A 27,117-nucleotide genomic window follows, 5' to 3' on the forward strand; every position below is an offset into this window, starting at 1 on the left:
CCCCCACATCTGTGCTCTGACTGGGATTTCAATATGATGTTCACATCTTATTAACTTATTTATTTGTCTTTCGATTTTCTTGTTTGGTATTTGAAAATGAGCCAGCGGATATAAAACATTTCTGCAGAAATGAAAAGACAGCACGTATCCCCTTTCATTAGTTCACAAAGTGCTGCAGTAATTACAATAGCAATAGGAATAACAATAGGACTCACATTTTTAGCAAGCTACAACCAAATGAAAAAGGAGGCGAGGCGAGGCTGCAGGAGGGTTGCTAGACGTCTAAATTGAATTCAAAACAGCCGACTGATTCAGACACTCCCACATAAAGGCTGTCGAGTCACCTACAGTTGACAGCAACTAACAGAAATTGGTGTGTTTTTTGTCGCGCTGCCTACCTCATGAATGAGAATGCGAAGGCTGGAAGAGGAAGGACAAAGAAGGCACAAGTCAGGCATGTGAGGAAGAAGAAGAGAGAGGATGACTGATGATGATGACAGGCTGTGCTGTTTCAATATTCCTCCACACTGACACCTTGATGGCACACATCTTTGCACACCTCCCTCCACACCCCTACAAAATGTAGCACCTGCACTCTTCCAAATTTCTGTCTCTGAACTGACTCGCTCTTCTCTATTGATGTGACAGCAAAGACGGCACAAATGCTTTCACTTACGACTAATTCTTTGTTGCCTGTAACAATAGGCATGCATACCTGAGAGTCTGCTTCAGTCATCCACTGGTGTCCTGCGGAGACTTGGACTGTTCAAGAATACTCCTGACAAATACACAGAATGACCCAAATAAACAAATCTGAAAATCTGTTTAATGGAGCTTTTCAGCCAAACACCCATTAAAAGATTAACATTTTGTAAGTGAATCAGACGACCACATAACAGCCAGAGGAAGCCAGAGCAATTACTGTGCATGGCAGACTAAAACAATGATTTCTCATTTATGAAGAGAACCGTGATCAAACGCTGGAGGCATGAAATGGCTGACTGTCAAATGGTTATTGTTCTCCTTACTGTGTCTTCTGTTTTCATCATGCCGTCACAGAGGATGATTGCAAACTTTGGCATCTGTTCACGTGTACCAACATTTACTCTATGTTTAATAAGTTCCAGGCTACCGTGAACGTGTGCTGAAAAACAATGGAGAGTCATCCGGGGTCATTAGCGAGGTGCTAATACAAGCCCCGGTGCACGCTATCTTCACCTGATGCACAGTCTTCGGTGTCGGACTTGGCAGTGGGCTGTATTTATTTTTATTTAATATTCACGTGGGCATGTTTGTTTCTGACTATGTGTGAATATCGGAGACGCAGGTGTTGTCAGCCCTCTCTTTGCCCCCCCCCCACTCCCCACCTCCTCGTACATTGTTCCCTTATTCTCTTTTTCTTGTCAAGGCAGCCCTGTCCACCGGGAGACTGGTCTGTGGTGCCACTCATGTGTTAACATTGCCATGGCAACTCCTTTCTACCCCTTGCCCACCGTCCACACTCACACTCGCACAACAAAAAATACAAACAAGAATTAAAAAACTGCTCAACTAGAAGAAAAAACCCCAAATACAGCATATAAAAATCCCAGACTACTGAGAGAAAGTGGTGGAGCTAGCTGGAGCAGCACGACCTAAAGCCAAGGTCAGACTGAGTACATTTTACGGCCCCTTCTGTCAGATTAGGCAATCACAGAGCCATAAAGTTGTGTCAGGACACGACAGAGTATACGATTGGTGGCTGCAGATCAGTAGGTAGAGCAGGTCATCTTTCAAATGAAAGGCCAAGAGTTCAGAATGTGCTGCTTGAGTCCTCACGTCCACTACGTTCAAAGCAAGTTACAATAGTCTTATGATATTTTTTTTTTCATGTGAGTTGAACTCCTATATAAATAACAGTTGTTAACCATAAATGAGAAATGGACACGAACATGGATGTTGACTTCCTGATTCGTACTCTATTAATTACAAGTTAATTTGCAAATATCAAGAATACACACAAATGTAAATACCTAGGCCAGGCAGTATTTTTTAAGTTGGTAAATTGAAAAATAAACATGTGTGAGTGCCTCAAAATTGTAGACAAAAAAATGTAGCCAGACTCACTGTGTGCTTTGTTACAATGGATGTAAAGGTTGAATGCTTGACACCAAGCTATGCTGTGGGCACACACACACACACACACACACACCATGCCTGTGTGCAGCCGTTGCATAGACACACACACATCCACCATGCTGGTACATGTTCACTTTCGGCAGCCACACACACATCACCTTCTCGTGCAGCTCTGGATGCAGAACAGTCTCCACTGCTGTGTAAAGTGCTGCGGCGCTGTGTGGAGCAATTCCAATTTGATACTCACATAAACACGATGCAAACAGAGGGAAGCAGACACTTTCATTTAATGAATAAATATATTTTAAATCTAAAAAAATCATATGAGATTAATTCACTAAAGGGTAATTATTCAAATCATTATTCCTTAGGCAGAACACCTAACCTGAAATTACTCCGCGCTCAAACACATCTGATCCCAAAATAATGTGCATAAAGAGTGAGGCGAGACCTCAGACTCAGAGTTTTAACACCCTCTCATCAGTGCCACGCTCTGAGACTGTGTTTTATGTCTTTGAATACAGTGTTTTTAAATTATTGCCAGCAGTACTGAAGCACAGCTACATGTCATAGTCACGTACACTCAAGGGAAAATGCTTAACCTAGCTCCTGGGTTTATTTTACATTTTACATTATGCCATTTGGGCTATGAATGTTTTCAGAGATGGATATTTTCACTCCCTTTTCTGTCTGTCAGACGATTGATAATTAAAAAAATAAATAAAATCTGTGATCTTCTCCCCAAAACGATTTTTAAGTAATTTGGCAAACCCCTCAAATATCATATATAATATCATATTCATATTTATGAAACTGTGTCTTTAACTATTTTTGACCATTTCTCTTTTTTCTGTCTGTTTTTAAATGAGTCACCGAAGACACTACAAATTATCAGAAGAGGAGGAGGATTTAGTCAGTAAAAATAAATCTTACAGCTTATTATTAGTTGTTGATTCAGGTTTATATTTTTGCAGAAAAAAAAAACAGAAAAAGGGAGTGTTTTGTTGACAACACAAAAAAAAAACTCGACTCGCACCAGCATCATAAAGAGCAGTGAAAGGGTTAAAGTGAGGGACTGAAGCATCACTCCCCTCTGCTCTCTAGATGAAAACACTTGACTGTGGATATTGTAATATCCGTGTTTTTAGGTTATGGTGGGTAATGCTTTACCTGTTCTTGTAATTACTAAGGCATGTTGTGCCCAGTGTTTATTGGCTGATGTACCTGTCTGTAGAGTCCTGAGAACAGACCACACCTCTGTTTAGTTTTTGCTGTTTTTGTTAAAATAATACTTCTTAAAGTGTGCTCTTGACGTCAGCTCTCCTTAATGCAGGAGACATTACAATTTGAATTAAGCAGTTATAATGATTCATGACAGTACTTTACTGTCGTATTAAAAAATCGATAAATGTTTGTACAAAGGAGGAAGGGCGTTGTTTAAACAGAACTGAATCATTGAAGTGTACTTTACATACAGTATATTCCACTGTACGCGTTATAGACATCTTTGTGGTCCAAATTTTCAAAGACATCACTACCCATGAGCATGGCAGAGACGCTAAGATCAGTGACCGGGTTGAGTTCCTAAATTTAAATTTAAATTTAAACAGACTATAAATTGGCCATAATTGTGAAATTCTACAGAACCCAGCCTTTTCTACTTTTCCCTTATTGTTAAAGCAACAGTACTGATTCAGAACCTAGTCCTCTGCTCTTTTAAATGTATATAAATGAATACCTGGTCATTTCCTTCAGCTGTTAGAATGTCAGTATATGCTTTTGTCACTAAAGCTACTTTTTACAGCCTAGAAAAGTGTTTATTACTTGAATAAAAACGCTCTGAAAAGAATGACGCTTTGTGTTACTGTACATACTGTCGTGTGCAGGCAAGAGACAGTCAGAGTGTTAACCACGTCATAACTCACAAAGGCCAAATCAACAACACTAAAGCGCAGAGCCGACAGTGTTTGTCCATGTAACGTTAATTGCTCTATTCCAGAACGTTCATCCTGGTCATAGCCTTGAGATAGAGCACATCCTTTAATTCACCTGACAAACATGTTTCAGCAGCCGGATTGGTAACAAGTTTTGGCAGCTGGTAAAAACCAGATCCTGGCCACCGTGTTGTCACATTTATCAGGATTAAAAAAGCATGGCCGCTCTGTGCACCACAAATGCCGTACCATCATTTAAGACTACAGTGGTTTCTGCTAAGGTTGCTAATCGGTGAATCACTTTCCAACTTATTGCATTTTTAATTAAAGAAATATGCCCTTCACCTTCCTTATTTTGATGGACAAATTGTTACAAAAATGTTCTGTAATAAACAAAAATTGCATGACCTGACAATGTTCAAAGCCAAACACACCGCTCCGCTGTGATTACCACATGATAATTATATCCATTTGGAAACATGCCAAGTACACACGCTGTGTGTAAAACTTTCAGCATTTCAGTTATCACCTAAAAAGTCACAGTGACAACACACGGGAATAACCGTACAGCAGAGGTCACTGGATGAACAAAAAGGAAGGTTTAATATTCATCAGAACCAACGACCACATTGATTACTGGCATGTATCTGTATTTACCACTGTTTTTTTGTTTTTTTTCAGTGTTCAAAATTCCGATTCCGATTCTTTTAACAGCTCACCTTCTAATATACATAGCTTTAGGTTTTAGGGTAAGTTCATACATTTCTCACTATAAATGTTACAGGATGTGGTTTGTGACTCAATCTTTAATTTACATATTTAATTTATTTGTGACTCAACTGACAATCCACAGGCCTAGCTGCCAGTTGTATGGTCTTGTTCAATCGTTGCTGATTGCAGTGTAGTACAGTGTGTCTCTAACTGCACTCTTTCAGTCTGAGAATCTCTGCTGGATGGTCCTGTTTTGTATTAGAGCAGGCACTCATTAAAATCTTGCATTGTTCGCTGAGCCCTTCTATCTGTGGTGCAGATGAATGACAGACAAATAAACCAGGCAGCATGGAGAGAGAAATAAACTCTGAGTCATACATCCTTCTACATCTCTTTGATGTAAAACTTTTTCAGTTCTCTGGCCAAGACTAGAGGGATTCATTTTGCATTTTTATAGCTAATTGTAATTTGTGGTGTCTAAAATGGCTGACATTACACCCAACTGCCAACACCTGGTAACTGTATGATCCTATTGACCCAATCAAATGGGACAGAAAAAAACATGTTTTTGTTTTTTTACCGGCCACGATGCTGCCCCCTGTACTTTATCGACATGCTGCCTTGGTTGGGATTTCGAGCGGTGCGGACGTTGTTCCGACGACAAAGACAATTGCGAAAAAAGCAAAAAGGGAGAAAAGGCTGAGCCTTAAAATCCAAACACAGATTTGTCTGCAAAGGCCATGAGGAATCATGAATGCTGGCTTTTACAAAAGCCACTGTAACATAGATCTGGTTGGCATTAGACGGTTTGAGTTGATTTTCTTCCCTGAACTCAAGGAATGTTGTGCACTCCATGTCAGCTAAATCTGCAAATGATGACCATATGACCTTCCTCAGTGTTCTCTGGCAGAGGATTTTAAGATGTGGGAGGCACACTCACATAAACATAACATCAACAGTGGCTGCACTTACCAACCCTGTACAGTATAGTATTCCCAGTTCATGAGAACTGCATGGGTGCATTCTCCTGTCTGCAGAGGGGAGTGGGCACTATGTGCTTACTACATTGTGTGAGGGATGAAAGGCAATATGCCTGGCCTCATTAGAGCAGTTCCGAGAAGGGAGATGGACGACTGTTCCCATGGATCTACAAAGGGAATTGACATTCACTGTTGTAAGAGTGTTGGTGTAGTGTAGTGTATTCTGGCTTTACAAATGGAGCTTTTTACCTTTGTGTTGCCTTCCATCACACACGCCTGAAAAATTAATTCCATGCAGTGAGGTCTGGATTGCACTCTGCCTGCAGACAAATCATTTCTAGAGAAACATCAGACTTTCAGATTAAGGTGCAGCAAGTACCCTGCATTACACTGGTTTTAACGAGCTCTCAAGGTATCATAACAAAGACACACCCCCAAAATATTAAATGAGCAAATTGTGTTAATTTCCAAACTGAATAATTTAAGACTGTACTGGACCAACACAAAATCCAGAAGAGTACAAACAATGCGTCTGCTGCTGCACACGTACAGAAATCAGTCTGTGCTCATACACTGTGCTTTATTGATTAGTAAAACATCTGTATGTTACATTCACGATTGGCTCCACTTCTACTCTACTGAGAATGTCTCTGTGTCTGAGTGTATTTCTACTCAGTGTCTGGTCCTAATAAGACAGGACCTCGTTTCTGAGGCTTGAGTTATGTTTTAGCAGATGATGTGAATTGTGGTGGAAGTTAGGCAATCAGAGGTTATGGTTATGTTTCTTGAGAGGTAAAGCTTTGGAGTGGAGATCAATCTACAACAGGCACATCAATGGCTGGCACAGTTTATGTCTTGTCATTTTAAATGATTCTCTTGGTTGGTTTGTAAGGGAATCCTACATGCTTGAGCTTTAAACGTACATAGAAGAACAACATTGTTTAGCCCACAGACAGAGTCCAGCCTACCAGCAGTCCTCTTCTGGGCTCCAGAACCAAGACCTGGTGGTACAGTAGTAATAATGCAACCAAACTTCTAAGGCTCCGTCTGAAGTACTTTGTATTAGGTGAATTGTAGTCAGTTGAAGTTAAAAAGGTGCCTAAAGTTTGGCACATGACACTTTCTGATATAAACACTACAGTGAGCAGCACCAGTCATTTGTTTAAGATTAAAAGATGTGGCTAATGGGGTCAGACATTCTGAGGCTCTGGTTTAGGCTAGAGATCAGATCATAGGTTGTTAATAGGAAACTTACTGAGTTATCACCGTTGCAGCCTGGAGCTGCAGATTCATGCACCAGAAAAATAATGCTCATCTGGTTTTTGGAAGAAATTAATGTATGAGACCAGCAAAGACGATTCTGTTGTATTTGGATGTTACTGAAGACAGAAAAACAGGTTCTACTTATGCTTCACAGAGCAATACTCAGCTGAACAACCTGTGGGCAGGTAGACGGTTGAATGGAGTCGTAGAATCAGTCAAGGACATAAAACACCCACACTTCAACCTATAAACATGTTGATGTGTGTGCCTCTCCTGAGTACCACACATTTGTTTTTCTCCCAGGTGCTAGTATACAGGTTTGTAATAAAATGTCTGTTTTCTTTAGCAGCGGGTTACTTTAAACCACACTGCTCAGGGGAACAACTTACAGATTGTTGACTAAAAAAAGTTGCTGTAGCGCATTCTGGGAAATGCAAGTTTTTAGTTTTGTAAATGATTGTAAGGGAAAAGTGTTATATATATACTGTATAAATATATATATGGATTTTTTATTAATATACATGGATTTATTATTTTTTTATTTATACCTTAAATAAATCCCATAGTCTCACATTCAAGTTTCAGGTCTTCCTCAAAAGAATGTGATATACATTTTGTAAAAAAAAAAATCCCAAATTAATGCATTAAAAATGCAAAATCCAATGAATCCATTTACATGATGTTATACACCTATACAACACTAAAACTACTAAACATAACTAAATGACTGCGAGAAATTTAAATCGTATTTTTCATTTCTCACCACTAAATATAAATCAAGCACTTTGGTAACAAGAAAGTGCGTGAAACAATTGATAAAATATGAAATGGCATATAAATAAAATGATTCAAGTATGAATAACTGCATCTTTCTCCTTCAGTAATGTTAAATCATAATGGGCTGCTGAGTTGTTATAGGAGTGTTACATTGGGCAGCAGCCCCCTGGAGCCCAGCGTTTACACTGACCCCATGTGGTAACACAACGCAGAGACCGGGCACTTGGTATAGGCCGTGTCAATAAATTGGCTCATAACACCTACAGTAATTCCCTTACAATTCATAAACTGCCCTTTAATTCATACCACGCCCATCTCGTGTATATTAATAAAACACTATGAACACACTGTCAGAGAAAAAGAGACATAAGAGAAGACATCGTCTAAGGGTGGTGTTAATGGAGTGGACGTCATGGGGTGATTGACAGCTGGACAGTAAACCAAACACAGTAATCATAACGGGGTCACATCACTGGTGACATACAGATGTACCAAGCAGACAACAATTAGACAATATGGCTGTCACACATCACATGTGGTGACCAATCACATTCACTTGCCAATACTTTATTTCCACCATTTATTTTCTGGCTTTGAATTTAAAAAAATGACTCAAAACTGAGATATGAAACAGATGGAGATTTTAAAAAAACAACAACAACAAATAAACAAGGAGGTTGTTTGATTTTACCCAGACAGTTTTCAACACGTGTTTAGTTTAGTTGTCCTGTACACTTCTGAGACCAGCAGGGCACTTCCAAGTGACTTCTGTAGCGTTGACAGCATAGAGACGCCAAGTTTCTTACACGCAGTCTGTGTATACAACCCAAGTACTGCCGAATGCAGTGAAGTACTACTACACTGACAGGCCCTGCAGAGGACACTACTCTGCCCATTTCACAACCTGGACAGTGTTTTTAATATACAGCCTATTAATGAATGGAAGTCAATGCTGAGTTCTGACGAGCAGCACATGTTGGAAAGAGAGGGAAATTAAAGAAAAAGTGCTTGGACACACACACCCACACAGAGAGAAGGAGAGGGAGAGAGAGAGAGAGAGAAGGAGAGAGGGAAATAGAGATAAATACATAAATACAGGCCTACCTTTCTGCTCAGACAACAGGAAGAAACGTATGAAACGTGTGAGCGATAAATAAAAGGAAGAGCACTTGACTCGCACTTTGAACATCTATGGACTTCTGTTGGCAGTGTGTGGCACCAGAATCCCGCCGTGGCAGTCTTACAAGTCTTACACAACTAAAAGCTGACAGGGAGAGGGAGCGTTGTGCAATAAAATAAGCAGAAACGCCACATTGTATAGAGGAGAGAGGAGGAGCACAGTCCGACAGACTAGACAGACACACGTCTGCTAAGAGTAACAAAGTGACGGAGTTAATCCGCTTCACAGCATTTAACCAAAAAAAAAAACCCCAACTGCCTCTTACCTCAGGCAATCTGCCCCTCTATACAACCTCATCAATATTCCCAACAATCCACCAACACCTCCCCTGCCCTCCTCCTCCTCCACACACTGTCGCCATTTTATACATAGGCGACTTCATATAAAACTGCCTTGACTACAGCACCACATGAAAATGCCATATCGAACAGCGAGCCATGATTATAGCAAATAAGTTTGGGAAGCTCCCTCCTCTCTAATACCCCACAGGCGTTTCTGGTCGTTCGGGAAGAGTGGATGTGTCCTTACCTCATCGGTCGGCGGGCAAAAATGGAATCCGACATTAATGTGTAAATGAATAATATCGGATTAGCTCTGAACGTTGCGCTTTGAGTAGAGGAGGCGAGCGAGGGGGAGGGAGTTCTGCGTCTCCTTAAGTGAACCCGCTGAACTGGCGTGAACCCGTCACTGACCACGGCGTGGTACATTACATTACAGTCATGTAAGTCCGGGTGCGTGGACACAACACACAGCCGCGGTCGCTGCAGGACGAATGAAAAAAAGAGAAAAATGATAGCGAGTGTGTGTTTCCGATGAACACGTGATTCGGAGCGTCATCCAAAATCCGAAAGCCCTTTCATCTCAAATTTTGGAGAGGGGCGGTGTGTATGTGTAAGCGGCTGTGTATTCACGTTGCACTCCAACAGTACAGTTGTTTGTCTTGAAGTCGCTTTAAGTTATATCTGGTTTTGTTGTCAAAAACACACTCGTTGTTCTTAGCCTGTCCCGGTGTTGCCACAAATCCCCCTCTGAGCAGCACTTATGTAGCGACGTGCTCCCCAGCATCCGTCTGTCAGCTGGGGCGACGTCTGAGCACATATGACCCAGACGTCACATCTACAGATGGGTCGTTCCACTGTGAAGACATCCATACCACCCGAGTCTCTGTTGTGCCAAATATGGTAAGACATTGTCGGTGAGGGGGACCCACGGTGAAAGAGCAGTTAATTCGCTTGCCTTACAGCATAAAGGTCACTGATTCGTTTTTTGATGTTTATTGATGACCTTTCTGTAGTGTATTTACCATGTGTGCAGTGGTGTTCACAGAGTAGATTAGTATTTTATTATTATCATTACTCTTGTCATTTTAATAATATATTATTATTGTTATATTATTTTGTGTTTCAATCCTAACGAAAATTGTGCTAAATTACTGTAACCTGATTGGTTTATATTGGTTTAGAGGACATAGCTATATATACATATACACATATTACATATGTGCAAGTGATTTTTTTTAACTTTATTTTTACAGAATATGCTACCAAACAATGTGTATATTTATTGTTACTTCATTCAATCAGCTTCTATTGTTCATAACGAGTGTACTTGTAAACAGATTCGGCCAATTCTGCAGGATTTTCCGTAATGCACTGAATTCTATGTTTTTGTCCAAGATCTTTATATACGTTTATGTAAAAAATAGTAATTTTTTCATTATTAAATGTCTGGGCATCACACAACAGTGAATACTGGTGTTTTAAATGTGTTATGCCATGTATGCATTCAAATTCAGCTCCAAAGGTGCGCCTTCTAGTGGCAACAGAAAATGAGATATTTAAGCACTATTCACAGAAGCATGATAATGTCCTCTCGAAACATGGTCGGGGTACTCAAAGATACATTTTTTTGTAAGTACCATGATGCCGCAATGATGTTGCCATGGTAATGACATTTATATGAAGGATATGTTAGCCCAGAAGAGGCTTACTTAACAATCTAAAAAATGGCCATATCTTTACAAGTTAATCCAATATACTCCAAAACAAGTTGCAAAATCCACTCACTTGACAACAAAAGTGCACATAGATGGTAGCCAGCCTCATCCCTGGCAATTAGAAAAGTGTTGCTAAGACCAGAAGGACTGACCACCACGACACAGATGCATCTTTTGCTTTTTATACAGGTTAATTACAGTTGAGGATAAAAAAACCCTTCTCTCATTTAAATATACACAAATAATTTTCCATAATTTCTTTTACACAGAGGAACAATATTATTATTAAAATATTACAATATTATAAATATATTATAAAATATTGTTATTTTATAACAACCAATAATATCAAGTTAAAAATGTTAGTGCCTTAACCCCCTCAAATATTTACAGGGTATTTAATTAATAATGAGCTTTAACTTTCAGATTATTGCTGAATAAAATCAGGTTCCCTGGAATGGAAATGAAAGGTAAGAGTCATTTAAAGAACCCCTTGAAGAAAGAAAAATAAACCCTCCTGGTTATTTAATACCTTTTGCCTGTATATTGAAAAGACATGCTAAAGTAATTACCAATACAAAACCAGAAATGTAAAACCTCTGTTTAATTCATATTAGTATATTGCTGAAACTAGAGTTAATGTTCAGGATGTACGAGACTATTTAGAGAAAAACAAACATAACATAGACATAAATTACAATCACACTTGGTGATATGATACGTATCACAATACAGTGGTAACATTACAATATATAACAACATACTGCAATACTATAGGGCAGTGTTTCCCAACCTTTTTTGTGCCACGGTACATATTTATCATCAGGAAAAACCCCACGCACCACCAAACAAAAATCACACCTAATGATCTCTCACGGCACACTAGTGTGCCACGGCCCAGGGGTTGGGAATCATTGCTTTAGGGATGACGATATATAGTTTTTTATCATATCAATGTTTTCTTACATCCCTATTTCCTGTGACTTCAAACAGCACCATAATAAGCTGTTAGAAACAGTGAAGAATGACACGCGTACGGACAGATGGGACCAAATATTTTAGTGTGTTTGTTTTCATCTGGCATCTGTGCTGAGAAAAAGATATTTGCTATACTGTCACACTGCATGTACAATTTAGAAAGTGAGAAGAGGGTTGTGTCTGTACTGGGCCTGTGTGTATCCTTCCATTTAGGATAAATTGTTTAAATTAATAATAATAAATTAATAAACTACTAATGAAAACAATTTTAATGCAAACAGGTCTTCAAGGACACTTCCACAGTGTTGTAAATTTGATGTAGTCATTTCATCATCTGGTTATTTGGTGGGTCTAAGTCCTTTTATGGCTATTTCTTATTTACTACTTATTCTTCCTGGGCCTCAACACATACGTACAACCATTTGTTTTATACAGTTAAGGGAACTGGACACTAAAAACAGTCCCATTGATCACTTTGAGAAATGGAGCCGATAGAGAAGAAAAATGCAAATAGCAGAAAGCTTGGCCAGCAAGTGAGATGCTACTCTGCTAATTGCAAAAAGACAATCTGTAAAGTAACATATATTTATATGACAGGAAATGGTGCATGTAGAATTGCTTCCGAATCCAATGGAACTAATACTGGCCTACAACCATACAGTATATTAAATGGCATTGATAAGTCAATCCCTGACATTTTGCCTATTCATTTACTGTAAATAAGAAACCAGCTCTACATAAAGACAGATGCAGACTAGTTTATCATTAAGTGAATTTGTCATTTCACCCATACACAGACATACACACCCTGGATTTAACCCAACCATGAAAAAGAAGCCACGGCTGCCACTTTGCAGTGCCCAGTAGTGGGGAACGTATTTGGTGTTTGCCTAACACAACATATCCTGTTTATCAGCAATCCTACATTCTTGTACAATAACGTAATGCTCAGATGTTCTGGCATCATTTTCTCAAAATAGACCATGAAATACTGCTGGTTATAATGTATACAAGCTGACAAGACTGACAAATACCACCTGCAACCAGACTTAGCAATACAGAATTAAAATATATATATATACTGTATATATTTAAAAACTTCACAACATCCAAGGTTGTTAACTGCAGTGATCTATGCCTTTTGCCACTCCTCTCTGCTAATCATTGTCATCCTGCTCACCTGTAACTAATAAACTGGTTGTTTATCTGCCGACTGCTTTGTGCACAATGTTTCCTTGTTTCCTTCCTCCCGACTTCAATAGATTGTAGTCAATCCTAAGCATTTGTTGATTATATTTAGATCACTCTCACCTGCCTACACGAACTGTGGGTTATCTGTTGGCATTCTTTAAAGGTGTTGAACTTGGCTTCCTGTGTGTTTTTGGTGCAAATGAGTCTACCTATGCTCATTACATTTACCATCTAAGGCTGGGTTACGCGTATGGCGTTTGGCATGTTCAGTGTGTGACGTACTCTCCTGTCAGCATCTATTTATCTGACTAACCCCTTTGATCAGTAGCAGATGCTGCAGTCAATAATGTCAATAAATGTCATTGGCATTAAAGTCAATTTGTTGACTAATAATTACTTATTATTTATTTTGTATTTCTGTAATGTAAACTCAGATTGAAAACACAAACAGTGAATGTCAATTTTAAAGAAGAATTTTAATAGTGAAGACACAATCCTACTTTACACTTTATTGACCACGGAATTCATAGTAAATATTACCTATTTTTGGAACGGAACTTCCTGTTGTTTTATGTGTTTCTAGTTCCGGTCTACTTTACTTTGGCAACCTGACAACCGGGTGGCTGCACCTATTTCTCGCACAGGTTGTTTTGGGGGTGGGACCGGGGGAGGGCGTGGCGGAGGGAAGTGCAGTACAGTAGTTCGGTTTAAACGAACCAATGAGAGCAGCCTGACATGAGAGTGACAGTGACTCCACGACACCGGAGAGGCGGCTCAGAGACGAGCAGCCAATACGGGCTCTGGGTGAACACAAACGGAGGGAAAAGACAAAATAACGTCGCGTCTCCTTGTAGGAGCGAACGTTTACCTGTCATCTGTGTGTGAGGAAAAAAGCAAAGTAAGGAGAAGACACCATGAATTTGTCTCAGTGCTGGGAAGATTCACCTTTGAGACTCGGATTGAAACAACCAGGAGGCAAGGAAGTGAGTTTAAAAGAAGTGTACAATGAGCGCCACCGACTGGCCTTGGAGGAGCTGCTCTCCGGAGGAGTCCAACGCTTTCTGGACTTCTTGAGTAAAGAAGGGCTGCCGAACTTTTTGTCAGACGATGAGATCCAACGGATCAGCAGCGCAGCAGTGTCGCCCCGCTTCGCACACAGCCACGTCGGCGAGGAGCAGTCGTTAAGCAGCGCCGTGGACTGTTCCTCTGTCACCTACTTCCCAGATGTCTCTGACTTGGAGCCGCCGATGCTGGAACTAGGCTGGCCAGCCTTCACAGCTGGCTCGTACCGGGGAGTGACCCGGGCCGTGGCGTACTTCCAGCCCAGTTATGGAGAGAGCATATACAGCTGCAAGGAAGCCGTGAGACGAATGATTAAAAGTGCCAGAGAGGTAAGAGAACATCAGCCCTGATAACTGTGCTATTCTACAACAGCAGGTCAACACTGTAGCAATGACAGCCTTGACCCCACCACACACACACACACACACACACACACTCGTCAACATGTATCGTATAAAGTAGTATTGTGTTAAACTTAGCCTTAAATAATATACATGTGTGTAATATAATATGAACATGTGCATGTAGGGTGGTCGTGACACCGGCTTTTATAAATCCACCTTCCAGCTGATCCCCAGGCCAGTTTCCACACCGTCTGTCGGTTTCATATCTAAAGATACTAAATAATGTTGTCGAATTTGTATTAAAAAAAAACCCAAACTTTTTTTGAACACCTTGTAATTTATGTTTTACTAAAACAAATCTATTTACGTGAAAGCACACGTTCATCTTCACCCTCCAGTGAACTGCAGGCCAACCCGTCAACCAGTCCATGATATATATTTTATATAAAAATATATAACTATGGGCTAATGAAAATTTAAACTATAAAAGCTTTAGTGAACATTTTCATACTACTTCTTCCAGTTAAAATAAATTATTAAAGTATTGTAAATTATATTATTTAATTTATTATATATTAATCAACAAAGTAGTTGTTGGTGATTTCAATACAATGTATTTTTATTGTTGTAGTCAATTAGTCTTTGATCAGCTGACTCATCCGTGGCTGGGCCTACACTGTACCAATGACTCGATATCAAATGTCTTTAGATTTTCTGTATTTATGGCGGGTTAATGTGTAGCTGTTTGATCGAAATGCAGAAAGACCTTTTAATCTTAAACCTCTAAAATCTAATCTCTCAGTTTCAATCTACCAAAATATAAGAAATACCAGATTAATCCAGTTGAATTGATGGGTTTACTGAGGACAAGCAGACCAAAGACACAGAGACTAAGCATTGACTTTAAGCCTTGTGTTCCTCTTGGTAGTTGTAAATGCAGTCTTCTGATATAAAATGGAATTTTCCAGAACCAAGCATGTGATGTGAATCTGTGGCTTCTGCAACACCTCAGGCCTGTGCAACAGATGTGCCTGAACTTGCTTCACTTCACTCTGTGAAAGATTGAATTCCACTTTTATTAGAACCCTAAACCCTAACTGAATTATTTTTCTGCCATAAGTCCAAAAACAGCAGTGTACGTGATTGTCGTTAGACTTGAACCTTGTTTAAAAAGCGTTTTGTTACGTTAAACCCTTCATGACACTCTCTTTTGTCTCTTTCAGTCTCTTTTGTGCAGAGAAGCTGACTGTTAACAATGTCCACAATGAACCTAGTCAGTCTACAGAAAGTGCCTGGAAACAACAAGCTTGTTTCTTCCTTAAAAACTTCATTCTTGAAAACGAGTGAGACCGAAGCTACAATCCAAACAAGGCTTGAGCTTCAGACAAAGGAAATATGCAAACATCTGTGTCTTATCCTTGCAACACAAGCCTTATGGCAGCCTCTTGAGTTTTATTCCATTGCCAAGCAATGACCAGAGGCCTGTGCACCTCTTCATACATGAAGTACGACTGGACTAACTTAGGATGTAGCTGTTAGATTTCTGGTAAACAGAAGGAACGGCGAATAGAAGAAAGTGTGTGAATGACAGACAGATTTTTTTTTGTACATATAGTTATGACTGACATGCCTTCACATTTTTAGGACTAAATGTGATTATCATATGTACTTGTATCGCTCAAATTATATTGCTTCAGGTAGCTGTCAAATTGTTGAAGGGGTTAAAAGAATTTGCCATGATATGTTCAAACTACGGCCCAAATAAAGCTCCCACACTGCTCCTGATTGTGTACTGCATTAACATCTTTTGATTGCTGACAAGCATTGCTGCAGATTTCCATGGAAACAGAACACAGTCAATAGACAGCTCATCAGAACACCTTTCGGAGCCGAGGCCCTTTTTCTATTTCTTGAAAATAAAAATAATAGAGACACAACCAAATGTTTCATATGCACAGCTGAGGCTGTGAAAACAGAATTTAATTATATCCTCTCCTCTGTGGTCCTCTCCTGCAGGTTATTGCTATAGTTACAGACTCTCTGACAGACCTAGAAATCTTCAAAGATCTTCAGGAGGCCAGCGCCCAACGCAAAGTACCCGTCTACATCCTGTTGGACCTAATATGTGCTCCTGCCTTTCTCAAGATGTGCAGGAATCTTGGTGTTCGCCTGGATGACCTCCAGGTATGTAGACAACTCAGTAAAACAGCCCTGTGTTAACCACACAAACATTAGATGACAACACATTTAAATATTGTGACCTCGTTCAACTGGTTTAAGACAAAAACATTAAAAAGGTCTGATGAGAGAGCATTGAAGTGGAGCAAAGATGATCCTGTCAGTGACACTCAGCACAAAACCATTTTGTAATATGTTTTTCAACAGTCGATGGTACAGAGACCTTTTTATTTCTCTTTCCTCTGAATCTGGTCCCATCTCTGTTTTGATTCCTTATAGCACATGAGAGTACGAACTGTAACTGGCTCAACTTACTACACGCGATCTGGAGCGAAGATTACAGGGAATGTTCATGAAAGGTTCATGCTGATTGATGGGAATAAAGTAGCTACAGGTTCCTACAGGTAACAAACACACACACTGGACACATTTGGATTTTCATTGATACAATCTTTTTGCTTTTGACTTGATGGACCATTATAGGTGTTGATTAAAAGTGGTGTAAACGTCAAAACAAACAGCAGTGGCCCTGTCATACTCCTCAAGATGTGTCTATTTGTTAGAATTTTTTTACAGCTAATGTTGCAGGTCATCTGAGCCCTGAACAATTAGGTTTCACTCAGCTGATACTGTGACAACGAGTGTTAGGAATGTTTCTTTTTAAATGTATTCCCTTTTGTCTGTGAGTGGAGAGCAGGCAGGGTATCCAGCCTGTGGCAGGTAGACGGCTGCATCACAAACGCACCAGCAGGCTGTCTGTGTGTCTACAGTTATAAAACCATTATTAGACTAAAACAATAAAAGGTCTAATATGTTCCTCAGATACATCATCTGGGACAACTACCTTTTCACTTTCAATCCTGCTTAAAGATGCTTTCAGTCCCTATCTTCCATTTACTCTGCCATCTGTCCTCAGCTCTGTTATTATCCTCTTTCATTAGCTGCACAGAGAACTCCTTCCATGTTCTAGCCTGTGGCCTTGTGGTAAGAGGATCAGGCTTGTTGTCAGAGAATCACAGGTAGAATTCTGCCCATGGCTGACTGGGTGTGTTAAGCAAGCACCCAATTCTGTTGCTCTCCAAGGATGGGTTTAAAGAGGGTAAATGTTGTGTCTGTTTTTGTACACTTCTTTAACTGGCATTTCTCTGCTTCATCAGCCTTTGTTTTCCCCACCACTTGTTCAATAACATATCCTACTCTTCTGGTGCATAAGCACTGATAGCATTGAACCATAAACCTTTCCACAAGCTTTTTTTTCCAAAGTGAATCACGCATGGCTTTGTTATCTCTACATGTACTCCCCTGAATGCTATACATAACGTTTGACAGACCACTACCATTAACAGCTGTTGGCCTTAACTGACATTGTCCTTGCTCCATTCTCCCAGGCTGATAATGGCACCAGGGCCAGGCATTGTTACCCTGTAACCAATCTGCTCTGACATGTCATTTTATTCCCCCACATGTGTTTTGTGCCTGCAGGTGCCTTTGCAAAGCAATCCTCACTAAATTATACCAGCTTGGAATCTGAATAGGAGGAGAAACCAATTTATTTTATTTCCAGTTATTTTTACACCACGTACTACGTGCTGAATTATTTTTTTTATCACTAGGTTTATAAAACTCACAAAATTAACCAGGCTCAAAAAAAAAAATCCAAATATATCTCAGATTTAGTTAGTACCTACCTTTAGTCATTTGTCAATATGGATTCCTTTCAGGTTTGACTGGACTGATGGCAAGCTGAACAGCAGCAATCTTGTGGAACTTTCAGGCCAGATTACAGAGAAATTTGATGAGGAGTTTCGCATCCTCTACGCTCAGTCTCTGCCCATAAATACCCACGTGTCTCCCGTTGTTGGAAACATCACTGAGCAAATGATCAAAGCGTCAGTCCCCTCATCCCCTGCTCTGACCAGAGTCAGAGCTGTGGAGCCAGTGTGTCTGACCAGCACACCTAACCACAAACTCCAACGTGTAGCAGAACAGCACATGTGTGAATCTCCAGCTGCAGCTCGTGGTGAAATCTGCCTAGCACCAAGCGTTTCTGCCACAGGTGAGAAGTGGAATGAGCTGCAGCACATGCAGGGAGAGGAGATCCTGGCCGGCTGCACAACCCAGCTTTTTCCTGCAGACCAGATGGTGGAAAAAGAAGCAGCGACGACCGGTGCTACGGCCTGTAATGCCTTCACTCAGACCAGCAGGTTAGTTGCTGACGGTGTCACTCAAACTGATCAGACAGCCGCAGATCATCCTGACGTCATCACACAGTCAAACACTAGAGCAGACAAAAATACATTGTCCTCATTCACACCATCCAGACACAAAATACCCATATTGCCACCTCCAGACAACACCCTGAAGGACTGCTTCCAAAAGCTGGCCAGAGAGCGTCAATACTACTACTGTTCAATCCGATCCAAGCTGGAACACATGGTGACCACACTGTCCCAGAGGCAGGAACTGGGTGACATCAGCAACATGGCTCTGGGGCTTGGCACCCACAGCAGGCAGAGGGTACACAAAGACTGGAAGGAGGAGCCAAATCCCAGAATGCTTGTTGAGGGCGTGGGCACATGGCCAAGGTCCAGATGTATGCACTAGTCGGTTTGAGGGGATGTTGGAGATGGGAGGTGGAGGGCAAAGTGCTTCAGCTGGGTTTCTTCTGGATCCTATGTTTCACATTAACACGTGTGGCTAATGCAGTAGAGTTTTAGTTTGTCTTCTTTAGCTGCAGTGCCCATTTCTATGATGCTGCGTCCTGTACATTTTGAACTGATTTCTGGTGAAATAGCTAATCTTGATTGCAACACTGCATAAAGTCTTCAAACACTGAGTAGTCATGGCTCTTTTGACTTTATATGTTCGATAATTTCATTTGTGGAGGAGGTTGGAAGTGACTAATGTAAACTGTAGTGATTGACACCGGCCCAGATGCTGGTTTAGAGATTAACATCACATTTGCCTGCTGTAACTACGTGTTCATCCTTCTTTGAGCAGCTCCATGGCTGTAACGCCACCTTGTGAAAAAATAAAGTATTTGGTAAGCGATGGCATTTTTGGTTACTTTTTCATTTTTTAAATTTTTTTTTCCATGGCCTTGTTGTACCTCCCCCCCACCTCCCACCTCCCACCGCTACTTCTGACAACTGAGGCAGCGTCATCGAGGACCTGTTCCAGTAAGCAGTGTCAAGTTGATTAACGTTTGTTTGTTTTATTGTTTATTTGAAAGTGACAGCTTATGTAGAAGCTCACTGACACATCAGCTGTTTAATTGACCTGATACCAAATGTATATTTTCATCACAGATTTATTGGAGATATTATTTTTAACTTAATTGAAAAATAAGAAATGTATAGCTTAACTTATAACTTAAAACAAATGGTTTATATACATGTGTATATATATGTATATATATACATATATTAACCATTTGTTTTAAGTTATAAGGTAAGCTGTCTCATTTTATTTATATATATATATCAATATATATATCAATATATATATATATATATTCTCCCATCTGTTTTATGTGGGACAAAATAGTTAAACCAAGTGGTTAAAATAAATTCTTAGACAGTAATAACCCACAAGATGCTAAATTGTAATATTTATCGAATTCAATAATACTTTTTTTTTTATTTGTTGTAAAAAGACAAGTTAGAGGCCACTAATTATTATATGTTGGACTCAGGACTCCTTCCTTAGATTGCATGTAAAGAATAATCAGGTGCCGATCCCAGAAGTCAAAGAGCGAGGGTGACGACACCGGAACAAGTCACCCGTCCGTCGCAGGGTCACATGTTGAGACACAACCATTCACGGTCAAATTCAGACCTATGGTCAATTTAAAGATCCCCCTAAACCTAATCCACAGATGATCGTATTCTTAGGCTGTCAGAGGAACAGTGTACCCGGAGGGAAAAAACAACGCAGACGCGGCGAAAACATAGAAACTCCAACAACAATATATTGCTGAAGCTATTTACAAGATTGAAGCAAACGTTCGTTTACGCACGCACATTTCTCTGGTCTGCACGTGATCTGCGTGGCTCGTGTTTTAATGCAGTCAGTAACGGAATTCAACCACCAGAGGGCAACCTGTCCTTATTTAACTCATGTTCATTGCTTTTTTTTGTTTAGTTTACAGTAACAAAGGTTGAAGGTCTGGAAACGCTGAAGCTTTGACTGGAACATCACGTGAGTCTTTAAAATTAGACTGCATTAAATGGACTGTAAAAAATATTTTTTACACGACAAGACAAAGTAACGGCAAAGCTAAAGGTCAGCAGAAAAGGGGTTTGTTATATGAAAAGTCAGGTTAAGCAAACTTGGCCCTTAACCTTCTTAAATACATCCAGAAAACAGAGCCACAAACAAAGTATAAATACAGTTTAAATTATAAATAGCTCAAGGTTTTTGGAATTTTACTCACCTTCACCCCAACTAAAACGTAGTAGTAGTAGTAGTAGTTCTAATTATGTTAGCAAAACAGCTTAAAAATGATAGTTAGAAGATAGAAATGGATGTATTAGCCAAACAGTTAGAGAGGAACTCACAGTTGACCAGAACTGGGTTAAATAAGCACAAGAATTTAGCAGGAAGTAAAAATAAACTTAAAAGTGTTTAAGCTAAGCTAAGCTAAGAGCAACTCAGTAAATTACAAGCAATTGCTACTACAGCAGCTGAGTCTAACTACTACAACAGTTCAACTCTACCACAGGAGCTACATCTGACAATAGCTAGATTCTGTTTCAAGGGCTGAATCCTGCTGTAAGGGAATTATATTAGAATAGGTGGAAGCTACTAGATGAGCTAAGTCTGGTAAAAGCTAAACTCTACTACAAGCTGAATTTGAATACTATGCAATGCAACACATCTTATTGTTTTAAAATGTAATAATTGATGTTTTTTGTGCATTTTGAATCTTCCATGGAAAATTATTCCTATTAAGAGTATTGGTTTATTGCTTGTGTAAAAATATAATACATTTGAGTCAGTCTGATATTAAGGTTTTGACTAATGACCCTGACTGACTGACTGACTGACTGACCGACCGACCACTCACTGACTAACAGACTGGTAGATTGAAAGACTGAATGACTGATTGTTAAATGTCTCTCCTGATAGTGACATAAACCTTTAATTACTGCAAACATGGCTGGTGAGTTGGAGTTTGATGACCTGGCCTTCATTAGCCGGGGTGTCAGCTGCAGTGACTCCCACAGGTGCCGTTCGCTCCTTTAAACACTTACGGCAGCTGCATTTCGACACACACAAATTTGCATTACAGCCACCGTATGGCAGTTGTGTCCAGTGTATGGCACAGGGGGATAATCTAGGCACCTGTGTGGATTTTATGTGGCACACACCTCTTATAAGATTATATTAAATGTCTTATCACCATGGTTTGATGTATTTAAAACATATTTTAATGGCTTTTTTAATTTTATTAATTGTATTAATAACTCTTAAGATTCATGAGAAATTTTAATTGCTCTGCTGCTAGGCTAACTTTAAGCTATGTTATTGGTATATATTTCTCATTGTGTGTTTGTTTATGCTCTGGTGACAGCTGTCAATTTCTGGGTCAATGTTACACTTTTGAATGATAACCTTTGCCACTTTATACCTTTTTCTGCTGTGTTTTTCAGCAAACTTCAACTTTTTGATTTGCTTTTGTTTTGTTTATTGTTTTGTTGTTGTTGTTTGTGTGCTACTCATAGTTCACTTTTACACCTTCTCTTCTTGATAAATACATAAACATTACATTAGGGCACTAATTGCGTTCATTTATTTGTCCAAGTGAATCGGGTTAAAATCTGTAACACATTTTATAGCACGGGCAGGATGTGCACTGTATAGCCCACGATTCCACTGTTCATCCACTTACTGTTACTCTGGTATGCTGTCAGTATGGTGTAAAATACCATATCAACCAGCAGAAGCATAAATGTAATCATAAACAGTCAGACACACTAGACTAGCCTCACCACAGGAGGTCTACAGTTGACAAAATGACCAACAACATTGTCAAATTTATTGTGAGTTAATATTTCACCCAAGATTTATTCAAGTAGTGAACATGGTTATGTTCACATTATTAATGGTTTGCTATTTTTGTTGTTTTTGCTGTCTTTAAGCTCCTTAGGAACTAACGAGGCTAAAGCAGCGTGGTACTATATGTAGTTACATTTTAGATTAACTAAACCTTCTGTATTTTATAATCAAATTTCAAATATTTTTGAGATTTCTTTTGTTGCTATTTTGGGGCTGACAACCCTTCACTTGCTCTGATTTATAAAGGTCTTTAATAAAATGCGTGCAACCAAGTAAAGGAAATATGACCCATAGCTTTGTGTTTATGTGTAACTTGTTTATGAGACCTTGTGCATCTGGATGCGATCACTCAGACTTTTTATTATCGTGGAACATGTGTCGACTTATGCTGAAGTTTCAGTCTGTCTTTCAGCTGAATTCTTTCAGTTTGTCATTTCCAGGACCAAAACTAACCATAGAGAAGAACAAAACACTGATAAGATGTGTGTTTGTTTGCTGAGTTCAACTTTGTTGCCACCTTGGCCTTGTTTTCCATGTGGGCAAAGAAGGGAGCATTCTGTCTCAGGCCACCACTCACTGATAACCACTGCTCTGCTTAGTGGAAAATGAAGTCCTCCTGGATGACGCGTTCAGGATCTAGCCGTTGTTTGTGCCAGTGACTCAGACTGAGCAATGACAGTGGTGCTCATACAGTTTGCACAACAGAGAGTCACTTCCCGCTGTACTGCTGATGCACTGCCGTAGCTGCAAATACTGCAGGTGCAAAATGTACTGTTGTGTGAAGCTGCATGTTAAGACTTAAAAACAAGTTGTCCAGCAGTGGACTCAGCAACAGCATTAGCAGCATGGTGAGTAGCAGCACCATTAGCAGCAGCAGCCTGGAGACTATTTTTAGGTGGCACAGCTGCTCCTCAGCACCCAGTCTTAAAGCAGCCATTCACTGGAGATTTATAGCACACACAGGCCCTGCACCAACAGATGTAGCTTCGTTGGCCACTTGCTAAACCAGTGAAGCACAAGCAGAGGTCCTACACACCGCACAGGATTTAGTCTGGTCCTTTTTCACAGCACATGACACTGGCTAAAACATAAATCAAAGTTGGGCCACAGTTAGCTAAAAGCTAGCTTCAACACAGCGGTGTTAAAATTATTTATATATATATATAATACAGTTAGTTAAAAATAACAAAATTATATATAATAGGTCTTATTATAATTGTATTATTCAATGTTATTAATAATAATACTAATAAAAAATTTCACTTAACATTAATAAAAAAGAATGTCAAGCCTAAGAATAGCTTAAGTTATTTAAAAAAGGGAATTTAGTCATAATAACTAATTATTATGACTAAATTCCCTAACTATTATTTTATTATTCAATGTTATTAATAATAATACTAATAAAAAATTTCACTTAACATTAATAAAAAAGAATGTCAAGCCTAAGAATAGCTTAAGTTAATTAAAAAAGGGAATTTAGTCATAATAACTAATTATCTAAACCTTAACAAGTAAATGTATGAATACATGAATTATTTAATAATAAATTAATTTAAGGTCTTTTATTTTAATCTAAAGTAAAGTAGTAAAGCCTCTAAAGGAATATTTTTCAATAATAATTCAAAAATCTCAGATTTGCCCTTTAGAATAATAAATCCAAATTAATATCTGACTTATCATGTTGACCTCACATTTAAGATGTGTCCGTGCTGCTTGGTTTGATCTTTCTCTTTTCTTCTTTTGACAAACTCTCTCCTTCCATTTATATAAACACCGGTTCATCCCACTGTACAGTCTGGACTTTCCAGTTCTGCGGCCACAGAACAAAAAAAACTAAATGTTGCTATGTCAGTTATTGCCACCTCAATATTAAATGCCAACAAAGCTGAGGTTTCAGGCCAAGGCCATTCGTAGACCACCAAGGTCACAGTGACACCTGGATCCAGCAAAAGCTAAACACTTCCCCCCAACTATCACACTGTAGTTACACTTTTATCAGCACAACATCACTTCCTGTTCCTGGTGAAAGTGGAAGAAGAGGAAAGTACTGTTGTCAAGACAGCTGGCAGAATTTAATAGAAAAAGTTTATTTCAACTTGTTCTTTTTTTTTAGTTCAGTTTAAGATCACTGGTGCCATTCCCAGTTGATCTTACTGTGTGGAGTTTGCATGTTCTTCCTGTGTGTGTGTGGGTTCTCTTCAGGTTCTCCTGCTTCCTCCCACAGCCCAAAAACATGCTTGACAGGGGGGTAGGTTGATCGGACCACAGTTATGAATGTGAGTGTGAATGGTTGTCTGTGTCTGTATGTGGCCCTGTGATGGACTGGTACCCTGCCCCTAGATACTCTGGAGGGCTTCAGTGTCCCCCCGTGAGCCTGAAAAAGAATAATCAGTAGAGGATGGATGGATGGATGTTTCTTTTACAGATCAGGGAGAGACAAAATGGTAAAACAGGAAAAAGGAGTAAAAGAATCTTGTTTGAATCTTGGTTTTAGAACATGGTAGGTTAGCATCTGATGCTCTGACCTCTGTGCTGTCACTGATGATGTATTTGCACCGTTTGTCCTAATCAGTCTGAATGATCATTGTAGTCATCGGCATGACTATGATTTCATCATTCATTTGTCCTTTAAACAACACACATGGAAATCATCTGACCAAAGAACATACATGTCAGTATAGCATACATTTGGGCAACAAAATTCAAGTGTTTGTGTTTCAAAGGCTGAGAACTCATGTACATCCAGCAGCAGGTTCTAGCATTGGTTCATTTCTCTCAACTCTCTGAATCTGTTCACATTATTATTTACCTTTAGACAGACAGGCCTGTATGTCTGGAGTAACTCTGTGTTTTACTTAATGGACAATAACGTTGCTAATTTTATTGTAAGTGCTGATCAATGTCTGCTTTGGTTGACTTATAGTTTTAAATACATTGTAAGACCAATACATTTTATTAACATGCTGACCTTTCCAATCTTGGATTCTGTCCTAAAAGCTTTTGTGATGTGTTGCTGGTATCAATTTCAAAGTAGTTGATGTTTACAGTGGAACTAAGGCAGTCACTGAGGACAGTCTCTTTTCTTTGTTCTTAAGCTCGCTACACAGAGGTAGAGAAAATGACAAACTACAAATTGAAGTTCCTTATTTGTCCCACGACGGGGAAATTCACAGTGTGTCTATTTGTAACCCACATAGGCTGCCACATGGGAGGCACCTTTCAGTATGTGGTACCAAATACAAATATTCCTTGAAATAGTGTAACAGTGTTGTGGTCATGTGATCTGCTGCTCAGCCTATTTTACCTGGTTCACATTTATCAAGACACGACTGGCTGTTATAATCTGTTATTGGTTGACATGTGGGATCCAGATAGTTGGCCACTACGCTTTAATCAAAGATGGACCAAACATGGGGCCGAATGAGTTTGGGCAGACGTATAATTTTGGACTGCTGGGCTGTGTTTACAGGACTGGCTCTTCACTTGTTGTGCTCAGGGTAAGGTTTCAACTTTTCTAATGAAGGCAGTGCAGCTCGTGTGTATTTGGGGGGTGGACCTCTTAGCTACAGCAGCTTAGCTTAAGTTTGGCTTATCACTGTCAGTTTGTTGTCCTCTTTATTCAAAGAGACTGTTTATCAGCTGGTGGTATTAGCCTTCCCCACAGTAAGATCCACACAATGATGTTCAACACTGCTCCACATTAGCTTTGGTGTCTATTTCACAGGTTCTCTATCCATTTATTGATGCATGTCTTCCATTGATTCCTGCATTGATTTTCCGTGCAATCCATTACCCATCTGTCTGTTTCAGCAGGCTTTTAAATGATCTGTCAGACTGAACTATTATATGGATTCCTGAAGATGTGTCCCTTTAATGTTGGTAATACATTTAGAGCTTCTTTGTGTGTGTGTGAGTGTGTGTGTTGTAATGAGGGATGGGCACAGGTGCTGTTTGAAATATAGAAATAGGTTACCAAGTGGTATTAAATGTACACAAATGTAGTATTAGAGCTTCTTAAAATCAGCAAAAAATAAATAAATAAATAAAACAGGTAAAATTTGACTGATTTTGCTAAAGGGTTAGAAAAAATATAACAGTGCTGTTCAACAAAGAAAGAAATAGTGGAAATGACTGTAAATATAAGTAACAATGGCAATAAGTTGAAAGGCAACATGTGACAACAGGACAATATTCAACCACGAGTGGGACTGTACGTGTTAATGCTGGTTATGTTGGTCATAAAGAAAATTAAAACTATTTTTACTTCTCTGGAATGTCACATCATGTAATTTAACAAGGTGACAGACCTCATAACTTCATCAAAAAAAAAAAAATTCAAAAC

The 27,117-nt window shown here is 39.4% G+C and overlaps 2 protein-coding genes across 3 annotated transcripts in view; one reads left to right on the forward strand and one right to left on the reverse strand.

Annotated features, from left to right (window-relative positions):
• zhx3a (zinc fingers and homeoboxes 3a) overlaps nt 1–10,101 on the reverse strand; it is a 20,311-nt gene extending 10,210 nt beyond the window's left edge. Inside the window, exon 1 of the mRNA XM_025059992.1 lies at nt 9,492–10,101. The gene's annotated coding sequence lies outside the window, so the exon portion shown is untranslated. The remainder of the gene's footprint in view (nt 1–9,491) is intronic.
• Nucleotides 10,102–13,808: 3,707 nt separating this feature from the next.
• fam83d (family with sequence similarity 83 member D) lies at nt 13,809–19,768 on the forward strand. 2 transcript variants are annotated; one of them, XM_025060400.1, is made up of 5 exons: nt 13,809–14,519; nt 16,551–16,718; nt 16,992–17,116; nt 18,434–18,916; nt 19,063–19,321. In XM_025060400.1, the coding sequence occupies exons 1-5, from the start codon at nt 14,043–14,045 to the stop codon at nt 19,181–19,183; spliced, it is 1,374 nt and encodes a 457-aa protein (XP_024916168.1). In that variant the 5' UTR covers nt 13,809–14,042; the 3' UTR covers nt 19,184–19,321. The 2 variants fall into 2 exon arrangements, with proteins under 2 accessions (XP_024916168.1, XP_008318738.1); XM_008320516.3 differs by having other exon boundaries at nt 13,816–14,519; nt 18,434–19,768.
• Nucleotides 19,769–27,117: the final 7,349 nt, after the last annotated feature.

Source organism: Cynoglossus semilaevis, chromosome 11, assembly GCF_000523025.1.
Source record: "Cynoglossus semilaevis isolate Cse_v1.0 chromosome 11, Cse_v1.0, whole genome shotgun sequence".
NCBI lineage: Eukaryota > Metazoa > Chordata > Actinopteri > Pleuronectiformes > Cynoglossidae > Cynoglossus > Cynoglossus semilaevis.

What these genes read in the sequence shown, in the direction of transcription:
- fam83d (XM_008320516.3), top strand. Translation starts at nt 14,043, where the DNA reads ATGAATTTGTCTCAGTGCTGGGAAGATTCACCTTTGAGACTCGGATTG. An exon ending in TGATTAAAAGTGCCAGAGAG is followed by an intron (nt 14,520 to 16,550) that starts GTAAGAGAACAT and finishes CCTCTCCTGCAG; the next exon opens with GTTATTGCTATAGTTACAGA. An exon ending in TTCGCCTGGATGACCTCCAG is followed by an intron (nt 16,719 to 16,991) that starts GTATGTAGACAA and finishes GATTCCTTATAG; the next exon opens with CACATGAGAGTACGAACTGT.